The following is a 22,141-nucleotide window of genomic DNA, read 5'->3' on the forward strand; positions in this document are numbered from 1 at the left end:
ACTTTTATAATATGTAAATTACCGCTCTACCAGCAAGTAGGGCGGTTACTTGCTGGTAGCAGTCGCATCCTGCTTTAAAAAAAAACGCCCCCTCCGCCTGTTGATTGACAGGGCCAGCGATCGCTCTCGTCTTCTGGCTGGCCCTGTTTGCGTTCAAAATCTCGCTCCTGCGCCGTACTTCAGTGGTCTTCAGTCGGCGCAGGCGCGAGATTTTATACCAGCATTGGTGAGTGCCGCCCTTTCTCTATTCTCCTCGTTTTATTATAACGGAAAATAATAGCATTCTTAAGACAGAATAATAAATAGAATGGCCATTGAGGGGTTAAAAATAATAAAAAAAACTCACCTCATCCACTTGATCGCGCAACCATTATCCTCTTCTTTCTTCAGGACCTGGGATGACGTCACCGCGCTCACCATGTGGTGAGCGTGGTGACGTAATCGCAGGTCCTGCTAAATAAAGATAGAATGACCTGCGGTAAATTTCACCGTGCTCACCACGTGGTGACGTCACCGCAGGTCCTGCAGAAAGAAGAGGATACCGGCTGTGCAATCAAGGGGATGAGTTTTTTTAAAATTATTTTTAACCCCTCAAAGGCCATTTTATTTAGCATTCTGTCTCAAGAATGCTATTATTTTCCGTTATAACCATAACGTGATAAAGTGAAGTTCGGGTCCCCGTTGACTTGGACATGGAGTCTGGGTTCAGGGTCAAGTTCGGGTCCCGAACCCGAACTTTGAATTGAAGTTCGGCTGAACCCACGGGTTCGCTCATACCTATGTGTAATACCTATAATTTACGGAACAGACACACGGATGTGGAGAGCACATGGATGTGGAGGGCACACGGATGTCAGTTTTTTCTAAATCCACATGCATGAGCGCTAAACCTGTGACTTCCCAAAACATCACCATACCCCCATCCTGAAATGCTCTGTGGGAGCACCCTGCTCCTGCCACCCCCTCAGCCTTCCTATCACCTACCACAAGATCAATACAATGCTCTGCTGAAACACTCTGTGCTTCTGGGGCAGTTTGGTTATTATATGTCTACTCTATTATATATCACAATTCTCATAGTACGGCTAGTCTTTGCTGCCTCCATAGACTTGGCTAGACATGCATCATGTGGTGCATCTGCAGTGTCTCCTGGGAAATGTAGTCAATTTCTCCTTCCTTATATCATTGCTGATAGACAGAGAAAACTACAGCTCCCAGAAGCCCTTTTCTAGAACATTTTATTGGGAGGAGGCTGAAAGTCGGTGGAAAGTCTGCTGCACAGGTAGGTAGGAGATGGTGGAGGGTGACTGCTGATAGATGCAGGGGGGACAATGTACAGTGACTGCTCCTCTGCTCTGTGCAACAAGCATCAGGCACATAGAAGGTCTGTGGTTGTAATATCCTTGTTAGGTATTATTTTTACACAGTACAGTCATGGGGGAGATTCATCAAAACTGGTGTAAAGGAAAACTGGCCTAGTTGCCCATAGCAACCAATCAGATTCCACCTTTCATTTCCCAAAAGAGCTCTGAAAAATGAAAGGTGGGATCTGATTGGTTGCTATGGGCACATAAGCCAGTTTGCCTGTACACCAGTTGTGATTACGTATAATGTATACTGCAGAGTGGATGTCCTGTTTGCATACAGTGGTATTGAGTTTTGCTTTTGTGGCTGCAGGAGCCTCGTGTAAACTGCCCAGACATATACCCACCTTACTAGCTGTGATATCTGCGATACTCTGCACAGATGTTTTCATGTATAGACTATGGAGGTCACTTATTAAAACCCGCATTTTAGACGCCGGTCTTAATAAAGCCCTGCACTGGCGCAGGCCTCTCCGTAACCTTGGCGCATCCAGCGCCAGTCCTAAATGTAAGACTGCTTCCTTGCTATCTTACATTTAGACCATTTTCTACACCTAAACCAGGCGTAGAAAATGGTAAGTGAGATGGGCCTGCCGGCCTGTCCCCTTCTCCGTCACCCACACTTTTGTAGACCTGGCGTGAGTAGGGAGAAGGACCTTTGCGCCGCAATCTGCGCCAGAAATACACCTAATAAATGACCCCCTGTGTATTTTTCAATGTAAAAAATATTTAGATGTCATATATGCTGTGTCCCCCATAGATGCTGTGTGTGAAATTCCGCATAGGGGTTTGTGTTATGTGTTATATTACAGATAGAAATTTACAACGAAAAGTGAACCAGACCATATAATAATAAATGTGTTTTTGTTTTTTTTTCACTATAAATATGTAGATTATATTAAATACATGGAGAGTGATAGAGGGCACATTACATAAAATTCAGTATCGTATCTTGTTTTTTTATTTATTGCATGGCAAAATTATTTGATTTTAATGCTCTTAAATTTGATTATTTTTTTGTTTTTGTTTTGTTTATTACCGTAATTATTACATTTGATCACGTTGCTCAAAGAAAAAAAATATTACATTTTAGAAAAATAATGTATTGGTATAATCATTTTAGCTTTTTTATTGCCATAAAAAAATAATAAAGAAAACTACAACACCCATGATGCAACTGGTCTTTTCAGCTCCTTTGTGTTTCTTTTTTTTTTCAAAAGCAGGGGGAGGGGTTGTTGGTAGGAGGGGCTATGCCTGGGTACAAAACCTTGTGCAGTGTGTGAGCTTGTATCATAGCAGACAGATCAGCGAGGGAGCAGGGCTGTGCTGCTGGTGCATGACGCTGGCTACACATTCCCTGTCTGCTGCTTGATCCCTGCTGTCTGGCACAAAGTCTATAGAGCTACCTCACTGGCTGTTGCTGCCGGCCCTTTAAGTACTTTTTTTTTGTATTATTATTATTTGTGATTGTTTTACGTCTATTTTTCTATGCAGTGAAGGTGAAGCTTTGGGAACATTCTGCCTCCCTGAAATCATTTTGGATGTTGGATTTGTGTTCCTGAGAAGCGACCCAAGATGCACACAGTGCAGAAGGACACCACGTTCACAAAAATCTTTGTAGGGGGGCTCCCATATCACACGACCGACTCGTCCCTCAGGAAATACTTTGAGGTTTTTGGGGATATAGATGAAGCTGTGGTGATTACGGACAGGCAGACCAGCAAGTCCAGGGGCTATGGCTTTGTAAGTATCTGGAGAAAGCACCCATTGTCTTTGCTCCTTTTTACCTTCTTTATTTTTTTGATGTCTCATTGTTGTCTAGAAATTTTGGGGGAGATTGGATGTAGTCGTGAGCCTGGAGGCCGAGCGGCTGGTTCATTTTAGGTGCAGCAGGTGGTCTAGTGCCGGCACCAGACCCTTCATCTGTAGCAGTCAGCATGGTTTTTTTTTTTTTTTTTTTTTTTTTTTTTTTTTTAGATTGTTGTTTTTGTTTCTTTTTTCTTTTACACAATGCCCCTTGTGTCTGGCATATGACACTGTCAATATACAGAGCCGTAGCCTGGCTGTTGTCTGCCCTTGTTTTCAGCTGGGGGCCCACTCTGGCTCTTTTGGTTTACTCCAAGGTCAGTTGAGCCCCCCCCCCCCCCCCCCCCCCCCCCATTTTTCCCCTTGTCATTCTCTGCCGCTCTGGATCATGCTTATTTTTGTCGCTGTGACAAAAACACAGGTTTTGTTGCTGGTCGACACAACAGGTAGTTTAATAAGGAAACATGTTTGGACCAATAACATTTACGGAGACCTGAAGAATTTTGCCGGGGATCTGGGTTGTGCAATGCTGTGTGTTGTTGCTCACCTGAGTGGTTTACTATGTGGTTAGATTGTGACTTTTTCATTGGTCGACTAATCGAATCGCCCATCTACAGTTCTTCGATTTTTGCCCTTTTAACTTAGCCCGATGATGACACAAGGCCACAAAAAAAAATTCATTCTCCACCGTCGCCTTGCAGGGCCGATCAGTGTGTTTATTTTATTTTTTTGCGACAGTGTATGGTCCTAACGGTTAAGTTCTGTCTTTAACAAAAAAAAAATTAAAAAAATTATTTTCATATTGTGGCTTATTAATGACATAAAATTAGTGTAAAGTGCAGGTTACAGAATGGCAGTGGGGACTGACTGGGAAGCTATAGGCAACAACCCCATGTGCAATGTGTGGGGGGTTGGTGTGTTTTTTTTTTTTTTCTTTTTCTTTTTCCTATTTATTTGTTGTTTTTACTCATGGCACCTATGTTACTGAATTGTGTGTGTGTGTGTGTGTGTATATGTGTACATATATATATATGTGTGTGTGTGTATACTGGGAGGGAAGCTGGGCAGAAAGACTTTGAATTTGCTTTAAAAAAATAATATAATAAAAACTTGACCAACCACTTACTACTTGTATACCAAGGGGATGCCCCTAGTGGCCAAGGTTATATTTCAAAAATAAAAATGTATCGTCGGGTTGTTTCATCACAGTGATCTATGCGATTGTCATCTGATAATGTGAAAAATGGTAGCAAATAAACCTGAGACTAGTGAAGATTTTATTTATACATTTTTGTATCCTCCCTATACAAGCTGTCATAAAAAAATTGTCTAGTACTCCTAGGATCTGATGGGTGCTGGATTGTCAGACATTCTAGAGTATTGGACTGTACTAGACACATACTTGCATTACGTTCGGTTTGTTTCCTTCTGATTTTGTGAGATTCCAGATTATTTGTTCTGGCCTGTCAGAATTTCTCTGGGAAAGCTGGATGACAACCTATGCTACAGTTCCCGCCTGGGTTTGTCACTTAATCCTAGTTACAGAATGGTATTCTCACTAGATTACCCATGTGGGTATTGTTTCCCATGAACAGCTATAACCTTTACATGGGACTTCTATGCATTTTTGCAGTTGGGTGGGCATGCTTTAGGCTCCCGGGCCCTGATGCTGCCCGCTGACACTTAATATTCTGCAGGGCACTGATACTTTTCCTAATAGAAACAAAGGGCCACACCGGAGCCATGTGACACCCTGAACTCTTCTAACTGAATAGATGCCAAGCTGGCACTGCTGCCCGTTAGATCACGCTCTGTATTCTGGGCTGAGGAATAAAAGGACCTTCTGGGCCCTGGGAAAATGGCAGTGTGTGCCAAACTTGGGGGCACATCCTGTTCTCAAACGGCATTGTGATGGCAGCCTGGACCCAACCTGTTTACTTCATACCAAGGGTGTGTGCAGACTAGAAATGGTCTGATAATTCAGTACAATGGTGCCGTATTACTGGATTCATGTTTAACAGACTGATAACAGAAAAAAGAAAACCATTGCTGTGTGCAACAGGGGTATGACTCGACCCATCAGCACTGTCTGAACTTGGTCTTGGAGATGCAGAGAGTGCTGCGCAGCACTGCTGTAAAGTGAGGTCCTCACGGCAGCAAGTGCCAGTCCATTGTGTGTGATATGACCCATGGAGGGAGGGTCGGGCACCTGACAAAATTGAAGGGTTCTAAAATCTCTTGTCACTTTGTAATCATATAAATAAAGTTCAGGAAAAAAAAAAACTCCAAACAAAACATGCTTTTGGTTTTGAAATGGACTTTTCCAGGTCCCAACCAGGATGTCACCCTGACAATATTTTTGATTGAGACACATTTATCAAAACTCTTGACAGAAACTGGCTTTCTTGCCCACAGCAACCAATCAGAGCTCAGTTCCCATTTCTTAAAGTGCTTTGGATAAATGAAAGGTGCACAGTGATTGGTTGCTGTGGGCTACAAGGCCTGTTTTTGTTAGACGGCTTTGATAAATGCGCTCCATATAGTACCAACCTCTGTACGAAATCAGAGGCATCTGGTGGTACAGTAGGTGCCTTACATCCGCTCTGTACAGCTTGCGTCGTGATCCCATCTGGACGCCGTAGTCTTCAAGTCTCCTAATCGTTATTTTTAATTGCAGGTCACAATGGCAGACAGAGCGGCTGCTGAACGGGCCTGCAAAGACCCCAATCCCATTATAGATGGCCGCAAAGCAAATGTGAACCTCGCCTACATTGGAGCCAAGCCAAGGAACCTCCAAACTGGTAAGGAAGAGTTTATCGCCCAGCTTTCCAAGAGTTCTGCCGATCCAGGCAATAATATGGGAGTCATTGTTGGGGTTGTAATGGCAGCCTTATTGGTGGTCACACAGCTTTCCCAGAATCAGGTCTAACTATTAAAGGATTTTATTTGAAACGGTCGTCTGACTTGTTTAGAGGTCCCTCTCGTTTGGTAGGCATGTTACATTTCTCTGAAACTATGTGATCCTGATTTCTTCGCAGAGGTTATTCCAGTTTGCCCACAGGTGACTGGTTAAATTGGTGCAATATTCAGATGAGAGATTTCTAAAATTCAATCAAGAGATGAGCATATCAAATCATCTCATTAGCAGGACTTCTTCACCTGTAGGGGACGTCCCTGTGGGTGAAGAAACTCCCACCCGCCGGTCACTTAACCTATCCCTGGCTACGGCGCTGCTCCAATTAGCAGAGCAAGGACAGAGGCTGGTCTTCGGAACACAGTCTGCGCCGTAGCCGTGCTTGCGCACTCGCAGAGTCTCTGCTCTTGCGCTGCTAACCGGAGCCTTGGCGCCGGCAGGATATTGTCAGGGCCCATCTAAATGTCCGACCCTATCTCTCTAGCTGCAGGTGGGCATTTGAGAAGTCCTGCTAATGAGATGAAGTGATTTGCTCTTCTAGAATTCAAATTGATGAAGCAGGCGGGGAGGATGCTGCCCTGTGTCTTTTGATATTTTCCTGTTCTATTAAAGGGCCAGTTCCCAGGTTATAACGGTGCGGGAACGTTGTAAGAACTGCTGTAAGGCAAGTTTCACACGCACTTGTTCAGTTTAGGAAACGCTCTCCACATGACGGCCGTATTTCCCAGACTGAACACCTGCGTGTGAAACTGGTCTAAATGTCTCGGCACTGAAGATTTATGACCTCAAGTAGTGATTAGAGAGGTTTCTCTACATCCTGTTACCCGACCCCCTTGAAAATCATTAGTCACAGTCCCTCCCTAGTCAGAAATGGCTGATAACAGGGAGCAATGGGTTACATTTAATATTGTGTGTTGGGTGACTGTCCCTTTTTAAATATCTAGTCCCTGGGGCTGAATGATCTGATGGGGCAGCGCAGGGGGGTACACACATACAGGGCGAGGGCTGCTTTTGCTGTATATTATAATGCCTGTCGCTTCTTCTGTGCAGGTTTAACAATCGGAGTGCAGCAACTACACCCAGCCTTCATCCAGAGACCTATCGGGTAAGTTCTCCTTCCTGCCACCCCGTCTGTGCCCACTTTAAGCGATTACATCATATACATTCTGTTTTTAGTGTCTTTTGTCTCCCGTAGTAATGGGCATCTCTAAGGTAGCCTGTTTATGCCCCAGCTGTGACAAGATGTAAAAAGGCACAATTACGTTTTTTGCACATATATTGGCTCTGTTCATCCTGGTTTGTGAAAAGAATTCCAGTAAAGACTGACACGCTCTGCCCTTTGTGTAACTGTGCATGGTAATGTGGGTTTCTCTCCGAGAACCCCTCATTTGCTGTTTTATGGCTGCCTTTACCCTTGTAGGAATCCAGGCTAACTCTGTAATGGCGGAATCCGATTCCTATAATCCTGTAATGTGCCGTCTAGCCTGCTGAGGTATCTGCCTGCTCCCCAGACCCCAGGTCCCTAGGTATTTATTTAGCTTTTGCTCCCACAGTGGGTAATCTCTTTATTTTTAGAGGAACCTCTCCCTCCCCGCAGGACGGCAGCCACTCGTTAGAACTGATAGCAGACAGATGTTCTGCGGGGCCTGTGACTGACTCTCATAGGGCTCTATTGTCTGGTGGCCTTTTTCCCCTCCCCCCCCCCCCCCCCCCCCCCCACCCCTCTCGCACACTAGAAAAGTCCTCTAATTGGACACGGCAGCTGTTCTAGAAGGCACTAGTGATCCCCGAAAACAATAGACCCACAACAAAGCCTCCTGTTAACCCCTTGTGGGGTGCCGCAGCCCCAGCCAGTATTTCTCTGCCTTCTAGATTTGGCTGCTGTAGGGTTAATTGTCCCTGCCAGGCCGGTGGGGGGGCCTGATCCCAGCTGCTCTGGTGTATACTTCTTCTTTTTTTTTTTTTTTTTTTTTTTTTTCTTCCCATCTTTTGTAGAGAGCCTGGTGTATGGCGCTCCTTACAATGGGGACAATGTGCACACTTATGTCACCATGCAAAGCAGGCAGCCGCGCTGGAGGTCGCCGGCATGAAGTGTGCTACTGCGCCGCGCTGGAAAGGTCTGACGGAAGACCCAGTGTTATTCACTAACTTTTTTTTTTTTTTTTTTCAAATTGGTCACATGATCTAAGCTATTGGAACTGATACCAAATAGGGGCCAGTGGGGCACTTTATCTGATTCTAGGAAAGCGGAGTGACAAAATACGGCAGTGATTGTAGCTTTCACCCAGCTTTACTGGATTCCTGAATAGTCACTGTAGGTGGCCATTCATGTTCAGCAGCCTTTCTCCATACTGGTGCATCACTACATAGAATAGCCATTCAGAAGCTTAGAAAGCTGGGTGATGACAAATGGGGCCATGGTTAGAGCGGCTGCAAGTGACCGCCCAGCTTCCCAGGAATCTGATCTCTAAATGCTATGTAATCAAGATACATGACACCCCCCCCTCCGTTCCCATACTGATGCATAGATTAGCTTTATGTGCCTTCAGGGGGGCTTAAGAAATGAGGAACCACCAATAGACCATGATTGTACATCTCAGAGGGTTGTTGGTCAGTTCTGCAGAGATACACCTCCTCAATTATACCTGCATGACGGGGCAGTTCTGCCATTCGGGAACGCTGGGTAATCTTTCATGTGAAAGATGGAGCCGTAGGAGACTTGTAGCATAGCAGAGCTGGTTCTTGTGCCTCTGTCATCTTTCCCATAGACCTTCAGGAAAATTATCAAAACTAGTGCAAAGGAGACCTGGCTTAGTTGTCTATAGCAACCAATCAGATCGATACTTTTATTTTCCAAAGGAGCTCTGAAAAATGAAAGGTGGAATCTGATTGGTTGCTATGGGTAACTAAGCCAGTTTTGGTAAATCTTCCCCGGTTATAAGAGATGGCCACAACCTGGAATTCTCCCTTATATCTGCACTTCAGATTTGGAGGTTGCTGTAACAATCCTCAGCAGGGGCGGCGGGTTAATTGACGCCTCCTTAAGACCCCAGCCGCGCAGGTAATAAACGTGATCTATGGTTTGAGCCACTCAAACGTTATTGCTCTAAACAGATCGTATATTCCCTGACGATTAACCCAGAACTGCTCAACCCAAATCCGCCCTGTCCCATCCTGCGTGTTTTATCACCCTGGAATGGAAATAAAACTTTAAAACTGGAATTTCTAATTTACTATCGCTCTGGGGTTAGTTTACATAGGAGAAGACCAAGAAAGGAGTGGAGGGACCGGGCTCTAAAGGGAGGTATCTCAGCTTAGATACAGCAGCTCGGCCGACAGTATTGCACATGGCAGGCTTAGATACAGAGGCTCACCACAGTATAGCACATGAGATTAGGTACAGCGGCTCAGCAGACAGTACTGAAAATTATGGAATTAGATTCAAAGTTCAGTAGACGGCACATGGCAGGCTTAGATACAGAGGCTCGCCACGGTCCTAAATGATAGGATTAGATGTACAGCACAAAGTAGGTTTAGATACAGAGGCTCAGCATACAGTATGGCACATGGTGGGATTAAAAGGACAGTATCACACAAGGCTTAGATACAGAGGCTCACTACGGTACAGCACATGATGAGATTAGGTACAGAGGCTCTGCCGACAGTATCGCACAAGGCTTAGATACAGAGGCTCTGCCGACAGTATCTCACAAGGCTTAGATACAGAGGCTCTGCCGACAGTATCTCACAAGGCTTAGATACAGAGGCTCTGCCGACAGTATCTCACAAGGCTTGGATACAGAGGCTCTGCCGACAGTATCGCACAAGGCTTAGATACAGAGGCTCTGCCGACAGTATCGCACAAGGCTTAGATACAGAGGCTCTGCCGACAGTATCACATATGATATCCTTATTTATGCTGGAGGGTATCTAGTACTATACAGTGGCGTACCTCCAATAGAGGCAGACCACGCAGCTGCTATGGGGCCCCTGGGGGAAGGGGGCCCGCAGGGGAGGATAGGCCCCGCCCACTAATTACACTTGTATGGCTACCTGAGAAAGTAAGAGGTGGAGAAGGACCTTTGGTGATGTCATCAACCATGTGACCAGTGCAGGAAGCCAATGAATAGCAGAGCAGCAGAAGTCTAAAGGACCTTTGGTGATGTCATCAACCATGTGACCAGTGCAGGAAGCCAATGAATAGCAGAGCAGCAGAAGTCTAAAGGACCTTTGGTGATGTCATCAACCATGTGACCAGTGCAGAAAGCCAATAAATAGCAGAGCAGCAGAAGTCTAAAGGACCTTTGGTGATGTCATCATCGTCTGACCAGTGCATAGGACTGGTGAAAGACCTGTGGCATATCACTGTGAGGGGGCGGAGCTTCTGTGTGGTGCCTGGAGGAGAGGTTAGTGGTGTTCTGGGATAACCCATAACATCCTAGAAAAGCTGGGAGTTGTAGTTCTCTCTTATACCCCCTGGAATGTATACTGATGCCCCATAATAAGTCTGGCCATACTGGGGGTTATAGTTATTTATTTTTAAAGCTCTTACCTGGTACAACTAGATGATGTCCTATAATCTGGACATGCTGAGAGTTGTAGTTCTCTTTTCTTAGGCTGGATTCTCATCACAGTTTAGTTTTCCGTTTTGCATGCAGGACTTTTTTCTGTCTAAAATAACGGATCTCCGACAGAAATGGCATAAATGGATGCCAAATGTGCAGAACTGATGCTTGAAATACAGGATCATTTTTTTTCTTTATTTTTCCGTTCATCTGACGGATCAGAAGAACTGAAAACTAAACGGTGATATGAACCCGGCCTAATACTCTGTGTAATGTCTGCTTGTATCTGATCATAACAGCCTGGACATGCTGGAAATTGTAGTTCTCTCCACTTTCACCTCTCCCTGTGTTGCTCCCTAATTTCCAATAATAATCTGGTGATAATGAGACTTGTAGTTCCCTTGTCACTATTATAATGTTCTGCAGCAGCTGAGGTGTGTATTACTTGTTCACTTCTGTGCTGGTGACGGTCGCTGTTCTGCTGTCATAGGAGCAAATCAGCGAAAATCACTGCAGTTCCGGATCTGGCACTTCATGGACGACAACACCCGACGGATTCCGCTGACTATGATGAGATGTCAGGTTTCCATCTTCCAGGCTATAAAATTGTGTCCAGCATTTATGACCTGATCCACGAATGAGGCCCCAACACAGATGTGAACGAAGCTTTATATGTTCTGCAGCAGCTGAGGTATGCATTAGGAGGTTCTGACAGTTCATAAGGCAAGGGGGGATATGGTGGCACTGGTATACTATTATGCCAGCACCACCATAGCCCACCCCCCCTGAGCTGTGCCTGTGTGCTGCTTATAGTGGACAGTGCCCTCAGACAATGAATGGGGACAATCAAAAGTGTTTTTTTTTCCGGTATTGAGACCCTATGACGGATCTCAATACCGGAAAATAGAAACGCAAGTGTGAAAGTAGCTCCTAATGTCTACACGGCTGCAACTGCTGGGGGTATGGCAGGGGAGAAGCCAGGGCAGGTGGTGGGATGGGCCAGTGGACAGAGTTAGTGGGGCCCCATTAAGATTCTTGCTATGGGGCCCAATGATTTCTATGTACGCCCCTGGTACTATATGTACTGATCTGGGATTCTCTGAGATGGTACCATACGGTAGGTTTATCATGTATATAAATGTAATAATGGGGGTTGTAGTGCTGCGTGTCTCTTGCTCACGTCTTCTCACATTGTGTGCTCCCCTCTGCTTGCATAGTGCTTCTCAGTAGAAGTCTGATGGTGGTGCTCGGGGTCCACACCCTGTATTGTGCAGTGTTTCAGCTTCCTGCATGGCAGAGCTCTGCCCTGTGATGTGTAAATGAAGGGTGAGGGTGGCTGTGTGATCTGGGTGCCAGTGTCAGGCAGCTGTGAACCAGATAACGCTCTTCTCCACACCACCTTTTATCTGCCTCCCCTCAGTGTGTGATGTTTTGCACCAAAAGGTGCCCCCACCGACTTCCTCTGAAATCACAAGTCCATGAGTGGTGGGGGAGGGGACATCAAAGACGCCCCAGGGTCACAAGGGGTTAAGTGGAAGTTGGCAGAAGTGCAGTAGTTTATATAGCGAGAACTTGGCAGGGCAGTGCAGGTTATCTGTGTGCGCACAGGAAACCTAGAGGTAAATAGAAGTGTCTTATAATGGCATCATCATTGGGGGTGTTACCAGGAAAAACCTGGGGCTGCGCTGCGGCCAGCCTCTGTAGCTTTCTGAGGCTTTTTTTTTTTTTTTTTTTTTTTTGTGTAAGTAGAAAAAGTTTTGAAACTTTCTAAGGCTACTTTCACACTCGCGTTTTGAGCGGATCCGTCATGGACCTGAGAAAAACTGATCCGTTACAATAATGTAACCGCATGCATCCGTCTGTAACATGGCCAAGACGGATCCATCATGAACTCCATTGAAAGTCAATGGGGGGGGGGGGGGGAGGGAGTGGGTGGATCCGTTTTCAATTGTGCCAGCGAAAACTGATCCGTCCCCTTTTGGCTCAGTTTAGTCAAGCATCCTTTTGTCATGAAAGAAATGAACCCTATGCACAGATCTTTCAAAATATCCATTTAGGCCTCATGCACACGACCGTTCAGTTTTTTTGCGGTCTGCAAATTGCAGATCTGCAAAACACCGAAGCCGCCCGTGTGCCTTCTGCAATTTGCAAATCGGAACAGGCAGCCCATTGTATAAAATGCCTAGTTTTGTCCGCAAAACTGACAAGAATAGGACATGTGTGGTGTGTTTATTTTTTATTTTATTTTTTTGGGTGGGGCCACAGAACGGAGCAACAGATGCGGACAGCACACATAGTGCCGGCCGCGTCTTTTGCGGCCCCATTGAAGTGAATGAGTCTGCACGCGAGCTGCAATTTGGATGCGGACCAGAACGGTTGTGCGCATAGGGCCTTAAAGTGGGGGTGCACAACATCTTCTAGTTGGGGGCCACACTGTCATACTGAGGGAATTGCAAAGGGCTAAAAATAAGTTAAAGGGTTATTACATACTGTATTGTACATACTATAAATGTCTGGTTACACCTCCAGAATTTCCATTTAATGGGAAAATGCATGTGAGCAGCCACAAGACAGACCTACATGTCTTGTCACCAGATGTTGGGTGAACGGTATTAAGGGCGCAGGTTGTGCACCCATGACTTAAAATTTCCTTTCCTTGTCACTGTGAAGCTATGACTGTGGCAGTTGAAGAACTGAACATGTGCAACCACTTCAGTGAGGTGGACAGAGAAACAAGGAAAAGTACAAACTGCAGGTGGCGCTATACAGGTTTTTATTGATTAACTCTGTGGTTCTACAACATTTTTAGTTACATGCAGTATTAAAAGTATTCAGATCCAGGTGCTGGTTTGAAACTGTAGAATATTTTTCGTGGGACAGCCCCTTTTTAAGGTTTCTTTCACACAAGCGTGTCCTGATGCGTTGCGGCAAACCCGCACAAGTAGGTACCTAATTGCAGTCAGTTTTGACTGCGATTGCGTTGCGTTCCGTTTTTATCACGCGGGTGCAATGCGTTTTGCGCGAGCGTGATAAAAAACTGACTGTGGTACCCAGACCCGAACTTCTTCACAGAAGTTCAGGTTTGGGTTCAAGGTTGTGTAGATTGTATTATTTTCCCTTATAACATGTTTATAAGGGAAAATAATAGCATTCTGAATAAAGAATGCTAAGTAAAATAGGGCAGGAGGGGTTAAAAAAAAATTAACTCCCCTTAATCCACTTGTTCGCGCAGCTGGCATCTCTTCTGTCTTGTTCTGTGAGGAATAGGACCTTTTTGATGACGTCACTACGCTCATCACATGGTTCATCACCATGGTGATGGACCATGTGATGAACGCAGTGATGTCATCAAGGGTCCTATTCCTCACAGAAGAGATGCCGGCTGCCCGAACAAGTGGATTAAGGTGAGTTAAATTATTTATAAAAAATTTTTTTTTTTTTTTCTTTTTTACCCCTCCATCCCTATTTTACTTGGCATTCTGTATTCAGAATGCTATTATTTTCCCTTATAACCATGTTATAAGGGAAAATAATAATGATCGGGTCCCCATCCCGATCGTCTCCTAGCAACCATGCGTGAAAATCGCACTGCATCCGCACTAGCTTGCGACTTTCACGCAGCACCATTCACTTCTATGGGGCCTGCGTTGTGTGAAAAACGCACAAAATAGAGCTTGCTGCGATTTTTTTTTTTTAACGCAACGCACAAGTGATGCGTGAAAATCACCGCTCATGTGCACAGCCCCATAGAAATGAAGGGGTCCGGATTCAGTGCGGGTGCAATGCGTTCAACTCGCATTGCACCCGTGCGGAAAACTCGCCCATGTGAAAGGGGCCTAAGAATTCACAAATGGCAGTTTTGCTGAAGATACTTCTACGACTGAAAATCCGTTGCGTTCATCTGAATGATGTTCTTGTAGCAAGTACATGGATTTTTGCAAGTCTTGTTCAGATGAATGGGACAGCCGCTGAAATTTCAGAGAAGTCTTCTATTTCTTTGCACATTTTCTTCTTTCTACTAGCAGTACGGTTAGGGATGGGGACTGGGAAACTGTGCGCTCTGGTCCACTTGTACCCTCCTTCACCCCTGACGCAGTAGCTAATACCCCCAAGATGACACCCCTGGCTCACGTGCACTGCCCCATGCTAACTGGGGAAGCCTGAGTGACTTAAAGTAATTGTGACATAATTGATGTAAAAAAATGAAGAAATCATATAGTACATGACAATCTTTCTAAAAAGCTAGAACCAGCCCTGTACCTCACATGGGTCCAGAGATCTCACCATTTATTGCTCCAAACGCTCTGCTAGATTTCCTCAGTCTGGCAGCTCATGGGGGCGTGTCCTTTCTGCAGCAGCTCTCCCTGTAACTCTCAACTTCTAACTGTAGAGCCACCTGGTGGCAGTTGCAGGAGGGAACTGATCATGTGTGACCACCTCAACAGGTGGACATGCACATTACCATACAGATTGAACACCAAGAGGTGCCATTATAACCTAAAATGAGAAAATTAACTAGTTTTTCATACTGAATTATATTAAAATAACATTTTAATGGTGGCACAATGTTTTGAACTGTCTGTATAGGTACAGTTATATCACAGATGCATTGCTTTCTGTATATGTCACTGGAGCTTCTGATGATGGATGAGGATTGTTAGCCCCTGGGACATACATGGGGTGAGAGGTGTATTTAAAAATTCTGACTACTATGTGGTCGATGTAACCTTTTTAGGTGAATTCCACAGTGGGGGGAAAAAGCTGTGAAAAACTCCAGTGATAACTGTTTGTATATGGACAGTGATGTCGCTGGAAAAGGTACATTCACACGACCGTATAATTTTATCCGCATTTTGCGGAATAGATACGGATCCATTCATTTCTATGGGTGAATGAAATGTGCGGACAACGTTCAGTATGTTGTCCGCATCCGTGTTTCTTCATTTCTAGTCCGCAAAAATATGAAGCTTGTCCTACTATTGTCCGCAGCCCCATTCAAGTCAATGGATGAAAATGCGGATGAGATGCGGAATGGTTTCCGTATGTCATCCGTTTTTTGCGGCTCCGTTTCTGTATTTTTAAAAGCCTTTTAAATTTTTTTTTTTTTTTTTTTTTTTTTTTTTTTTGTGGTCCCTCAAAAAACTGAAGACATACGGAACACAAACGGAAGTAATTTGTCGTGTAGACACACGGTTCCTTTATTTGCGGACAGCAAAACGGAAAGGATTACACAGTCGTGTGAATGTACCCTTACAGAGGCTTGTCATTGTCACCTGTAGGCTACTATAGTATCTAGCGTAATATTTTTTTTTTTTTTTTTTTTTTCAGGATACTGCTGTATGGAGTAGCATAGTCCTACAGTGGTAGCCTTTAGACACATTAAAGGATTTTTGCACGTTTTGGGCCAGGGGTGCACACCCACCTGCTTTCCTGCTGCTGGCTCCCTGCTCCTTCGATTCATGGCCTCCACTGCTCTGCTCGGGCCCCTTGATTTAAATTTTCAGTTTGACGCCATTGCAGCCAATTGCTGAGCAGCAGAGGAAATGGAGCAAAGGAGCCAGTGTCAAAAAGCGGGTAAGTATGCCAAGAGGGGACAATCCCTCTGAAGCGTCAATATCATGGGCTTAATGGGGAATGTGCTGCTCTAAATATGTAAACTGCTGTACTCACACCGTTGTGCAAGCTGCATTATCGTCTCTGTTGCTGGTAGTGTTTCCCAGCACTCTTCCTATTGTGGCAATGCAGATCCTTCATTTTGTTCACTTAGTGTTTTTTTTGTTTTTTTTATCTTGCATGGGAAGAAGTTCTCTTATAAAATTAAGACTGTGGCTTTAAATAGACAGATCTAGATCTTGGGCAGTGCTCTGTGCCTTGACCCTTTCTAGTAGAAGAGAAGTGGGAGGACGAGAATCCAAAGCTGTGGGAGAGGTGGGACGAGGACTAACTGGAATCTCCGTGTCATTAGGCACTTCATTCTTGTAGCGTCTCTGCTGCGAAGAAACATTCTCATATCATTAACAACTGCTCCACTCTGAATATACTTACACTTGGTATTATAGAAGTTACAGTATATTCTTGTACATAGGGGGCTGTATTATAGTAATTATATTCCTGTACATTGGGGCAGTATTATAGTAGTCATATTGTTGTACATAGGGGGCAGTATTATAGTAGATATATTCTTGTACTTAGGGGGCAGTATTATTGTAGTTATAGTCTTGTACATGGGGGGGCAGTATTGTAGTAGTGATATCTTTGTACACAGGGCAGTATTATACTTTATGACCGTGTCCCTTGTGTAGATTTGCATCTATCTCTGCTCTTCTTGGCTACTAAAGTAGTTTATTTGGTGTTCACTGTCCATTTTAAAATTGTTGCAGGAACTTGAAGCAGATCCCTGTAACAGGTCAGCGTTTGCCCCTATGGCATCAGTTCTGTTCACACTTGGTGTTCCAGTTTCTTGTTGTCATAGCCATCCACCATATGTTTTCTTCTTTGTCATAAACTGCATCTGAGTGTTTTATTCCCTGTTGTACTTATCTCTCGTGGTCTGTAATGGAGACAGCAGGAGATGAGGCCCCTTATTACACAAACATCCTCCACCATGGGCCAGGCCCCAGACAAGTCATTTCCATATAAGCTAATTAAAAGTTCATGTCTGGTCCTTCTGAGATAACAAGTGTTTTTTTTTTTTTTGTTTTTTTTTTTTCATGAAATGTAACTTTCTAGGACATTGGTGATCTATGGGGCTCATTTTGGGAGGAAAAGCGGCAGCCACTGCCTATTGTACCTTTGCATTGATCTTCAAGTCATTAGTGGATATGGGCAGGGGTGTACATAGAAATCACTGGGCCCCATAGCACAAATCTATATTTCTATATTGGGCCCCCAGTCCCCTTTCATAGCCCCTCCCTCTACTCATTCCAGGCCTCTGCCTTTGTTCCATGAACTATGCTTGCTGCTGCTTTTATAATTTTATGCCATCAGGGCTAGATTGGGATTACAAAACAGGCCTGACGCACACAAGAGGTATAAAAGAATGCGGTGTGTTCAGATATATAGTATATACAGCAGTGTACTGACATGTGAGGTATAATGTAGTGTGTACAGATATATAGTATATACATCTATTATACCTCGTACATCACGTATCAGTACACTGTTGTAAATATACTATATATCTGTAAATATTACATCTCTAGTGTATCAGTGTACTGATGTGAGACATAAAAAGTATAATACTGTAGATGCAGTGTGTACCGATGTGGTCAGTTATAAATTATGGTCACTGTGTATGAGGTAGTGGTCACTGTAACTGTCTGAAGTATTATACATGAGTGAGCAATGAGTAAAAACAGGGGGGGGGGGTAAATGATGAGAAGTGGAGGACCTCCTCTTACCACTCCATTTCAGTCTGTATGGTGCTGATTATGAACTTCTAGTACTTGCTGTTAGGGGTTGAAGGACCTGCGATGTCATTACAGGTCCTGGCAGATGTACCTTTCAAACCTAGAAGCTACACCATTTTTGGTGCAGTTCCTTTACTAGATCCTGCAGGACCTGTGATGTTGAAGATGATGTCATCACAGGTCCTGGCAGATGCACTGTTCTAACCTGGGAACTACACTTTACACTGTGCAGTTCCCTTACAGGACCTGTGATGACATCATCAAAGGTCCATTAGCTCTAGAAAGATGCAGGAGCAATTATGGGGCGGCCCTCTTTTCACAGGCCCCATAGCAGCTGCGTGGTCTGCCTATATGGTAGGTACGCCACTGGATATGGGTGGTGAGGAACCTTTATAAAAATTTGTAGTATTTTCACTTTCTTCCAGACTACAAATTTGCTAGTGTTTCTCACTTTCCATAAAGTTTGGAGGTTTTTTCGAAATAAAATAGTAAGGCAAGGTAACGATCAGTCTTTGAACCAGATGTTGGCCTACTGTTTATAGTGGTCAGGGATGATCTTATGAATACTTCAATCTGAGTTCTTACAAACATTATTAGCAGAAAAATTTTACATTGATTTTTCTTTCTTCTTACAGGCTGACGCCACAATATATCTACCCTCAAGCCCTCATCCAGCCAAGTGTGGTCATTCCAACGCCAATCCAGACCCTACAGTCTCCGTATATTGATTATAACGCTGCTACACAAGCCTACACCCATTACACCACAGCTGCCTATGAACAATATCCCTATGCAGCCTCGCCCGCCACTGGCTACATGGGCTATGGCTATACCAGTGCTGTCCAGCAGCCAATCACTGGTACCACCACGGGAGCACCACCCACTGCATACATCCAATACCAGCCTGCACAGCTCCAGCCGGATCGTATGCAGTGAGAGGCGAACACTTGACTTCTTCCTATGGTTCCTTTTTATTAACCATGAGAGGATACAGCTGCAGAACACAATTGTATTAACAGACAGAATGCAAAAGACTCCTTCGCTGTGCCCTTAATATTTCAGTTGTATTACAGACTATGTTGGAGGCTCTTTGTTAAAAAAAAATTATTTTATTTTTTGGCATCCTGAGAAAACATGTGGGAGTACTATATGGAAAGGGGGATCTGGCAATAGTTTACGTTGTCCCCTCTTGCCTTTTTTTCTGCAAGATTAAAAAAGTCTCCTGAAGGTACTTTTGTGTTTTTCTGTTTAAAAAAAAAACAAAAAAAACACCTTTTCATTGTGGATAGTCTAAACTAAAATGCTCAGCGATGCCTTATTAGAAATAACTATTTTTCAATATTTATTATATATTATAATTTTTTTTATGTTCACTTTAGCTGTGAATTAGTAAAAGGGCAGGAGTATTTATCCACTTTCTTTTTTTGCTAAATTATTGTACTTTTTTTTTTTTTTTTTTTCCCTCTTGATAATTGCTGACTATTTCAATATGCAAATGACGGAGATTGGACATTAAGCTCCTGGTATTCTGACATGGGAGTTGTAAAAGCGGGGACCTCCGTAGTCGCGGCACTGTAATATTTTATTGTTAACTGTAAATTCAGTTCAAATAGGTATATTAAAAAAAAGCAAAAAACTAAAGTACATTGTGTAACTGCTGAGGTCTTGTCATGCTGCAACAGAGGGAAATGCAGTATTTTATGTACAGATGAGACTGAGGGATTGCAACACCAAAAGTGATTTTACTAGGATGTGCTTATGAATGCAAAAAACTATATATTTTATACATGCAGAACACAGGCTGCACCTATCTGATGTCTGCGAATAACAGAAGAGACCTTTTTTTTTCTTCTTAAATATGACAACAATTACTGGACTTTTAATTTATTATATAATTTTTTTTTTTTTTTTTTTTTTTATCCCGTAAGGAACTGACATTTGTCAAGTCAAGAAAAACATACAAAAAAATTGTGTTTTTGTTTTTCCCACATTGGTGACCACTATTTTGGAAATTCTCTTAAGCTGACATTGCTTCTTGCATGTATTTGATCTAGGGGGTTTTATCAGTGCCAACTGGTGACCTGAGATGTGCGACCTTTCATTCTCCTACATGCTTCATAGGGTCCCTATACATAAATGACATCACGGGGAGTTTTAAAGATCTCTGTAGACATCCATGGCCTCCTCACCCCCCAAACTGAGAATATTTGGTAGAAGAAAGTAAAATGTTCCAATCTCTACTAAATAAAATAAAAAAATCACCAGTATTGGACAGGATTATTGATGGGTACTCATGAACCATTCATCGCGTTGGTTGGGTCCTTACTAGAGATGAGCGTATTTCATATTTTGAAGTTCGTTCACACTTCATTTGGTGGTAAAAGCAGAATTGCGTTATGGATTCTGTTACCACGGACCATAACACAATTCTATGATGGAATGCATAACGGAACGCCTTTAGAGGCATTCTGTTCATTCCGTCATAATAGAAGTCTATGGGCTGCAAAAAAACTGATCCGTTCTGTTATGCAGGGGAGTCCTCTCCTGCATAACGGAAACGGGACGGACCTGTTATGCAGGCCATAGACTTATATTATGATGGAATGCCTCTAAAGGCATTCCGTCATAGAATTGCGTTATGGTCCATGGTAATGGAATCCATAACTAATTTCTGCTTTTACCACCAAACGAAGCGTGAACTGATTTTCATAGCATGAAATTCGCTCCTCTCTAGACCTTTAAAATGACGACAAATCTCTTTGGGAACCATCTAACTTTAGGTCCTTTTTTGAATTATTTTTATTCTTTCTATGGGACGCACAAGAGCCTATGGTTAGTATGGACCTGTATTGATTTGAGGTTGGCTCTTCTATACAGCCTTCTTCTAAGTTGGCTGTTTTGGAGGCTACCTACTCAGCTCTTTGTAAGATTAATGCATTATTATATGGCCCTCAAACCCTAATAGCACAAGCCTTTGTTGAGGACTGGTTCCACGTGAGAATTTTTGTTTTTCTTCTGCAAAATTCCAAAGCTATGCAATTGTATTCTTGCTGCAGTCATTCTGCTTAATTTTTACTTTGCATTTGGCAAGAAACATTTTTCCTCATTTTTGAGGGGTATCAAGGACTAACAATATATTACCCCCCCCCCCCCCCCCACCCATTTTTTATTTAGGAAGTTGTAGAAAATGTCTTATCCCAATTTTCTGTAATGCTCTTGAATAATGTATCCTAAATGGAACTTGTGTAACAAAACCATATAGAAAAAAAAATGATCTTGTCCATCTCAACCAATAGGGGACACCACAGATCCCTTGGTATTTTTAGTGATCTCCTTTCTCGGATGACCAGAATATTTTTGTTCTGATTTTGTGTAATCTACTGATGTTGGCTTATCAATGTCTAGTGGAAAATGAAAAACACTTTAGATACTGTTGGAACTCTGCATTTTTATAAGAGGGTCTTGGAACAGTGGCATGGAAACTTGAAAAACTGTCAAATGTTGTCTATAAAGAGGTTCTCCACTTAACATTCAAAGCAAAATTAATCCACCTGAGCTCCGTTGGACACATCCTAGGAAGCATTTGGACCTCCACTTACATAGGATAAGTTTGATGGTTTACTTTTGGTCCTGAAATCAGTAGTAGAAGGGGTGGAGAACACCTTTTCATGTGACCAATGAAGAGGACATCTGTGCCAATGTATTATAGTAGAGTTGAAATGTTAATCGGGTGAAAAAACGTCTCCACCCCCCACTCCTGATCTAGGAGGTCATGTTCATGTAGAACCTACAATCCCTGAGAGAGTCTGTGATTTATTGATCCAGATGTTGAGCTTGCTTATTGGCTCAATTCAAGAAATTATCCAACCTCCACACATTGAGAAGACCTAAGTGGAGATCAGTATCAAAGCTTTGTCATGTGAAATTCTTTTTGGCAGGCCTGCTGTGTGACATGCAGTGTTCTGGAGGTCACAACAGCCTAAAATGTCTAATATGCAGTTAACAACACCATTGAGATTTCCTGGGTGACCTACCCCCTTCCCTCACTATTGCAAATACAAAAGTCAGGTTGGTGTTCTACAA

At 43.5% G+C, this 22,141-nt stretch overlaps 1 protein-coding gene across 1 annotated transcript; it reads left to right on the top strand.

The window, feature by feature from the left end:
- Nucleotides 1-2,659: 2,659 nt before the first annotated feature.
- On the top strand, nt 2,660-20,469 carry RBM38 (RNA binding motif protein 38). Its single transcript, XM_044297469.1, has 4 exons — nt 2,660-3,107; nt 5,848-5,971; nt 7,135-7,189; nt 18,694-20,469. Exons 1-4 carry the CDS (start codon nt 2,940-2,942, stop codon nt 18,992-18,994), a joined length of 648 nt encoding a protein of 215 aa, XP_044153404.1. The 5' UTR covers nt 2,660-2,939; the 3' UTR covers nt 18,995-20,469.
- Nucleotides 20,470-22,141: the final 1,672 nt, after the last annotated feature.

The sequence above is a fragment of the Bufo gargarizans genome, chromosome 6 (assembly GCF_014858855.1).
Source record: "Bufo gargarizans isolate SCDJY-AF-19 chromosome 6, ASM1485885v1, whole genome shotgun sequence".
In the NCBI taxonomy this organism is placed as follows: Eukaryota; Metazoa; Chordata; class Amphibia; order Anura; family Bufonidae; genus Bufo; species Bufo gargarizans.

Bases quoted from the DNA above. Each gene is read 5' to 3' on its own strand.
- RBM38 (XM_044297469.1), top strand. From the start codon at position 2,940: ATGCACACAGTGCAGAAGGACACCACGTTCACAAAAATCTTTGTAGGG. The intron at 3,108-5,847 runs GTAAGTATCTGG...TTTTAATTGCAG, and splicing joins AGTCCAGGGGCTATGGCTTT to GTCACAATGGCAGACAGAGC. The intron at 7,190-18,693 runs GTAAGTTCTCCT...TTCTTCTTACAG, and splicing joins TTCATCCAGAGACCTATCGG to GCTGACGCCACAATATATCT.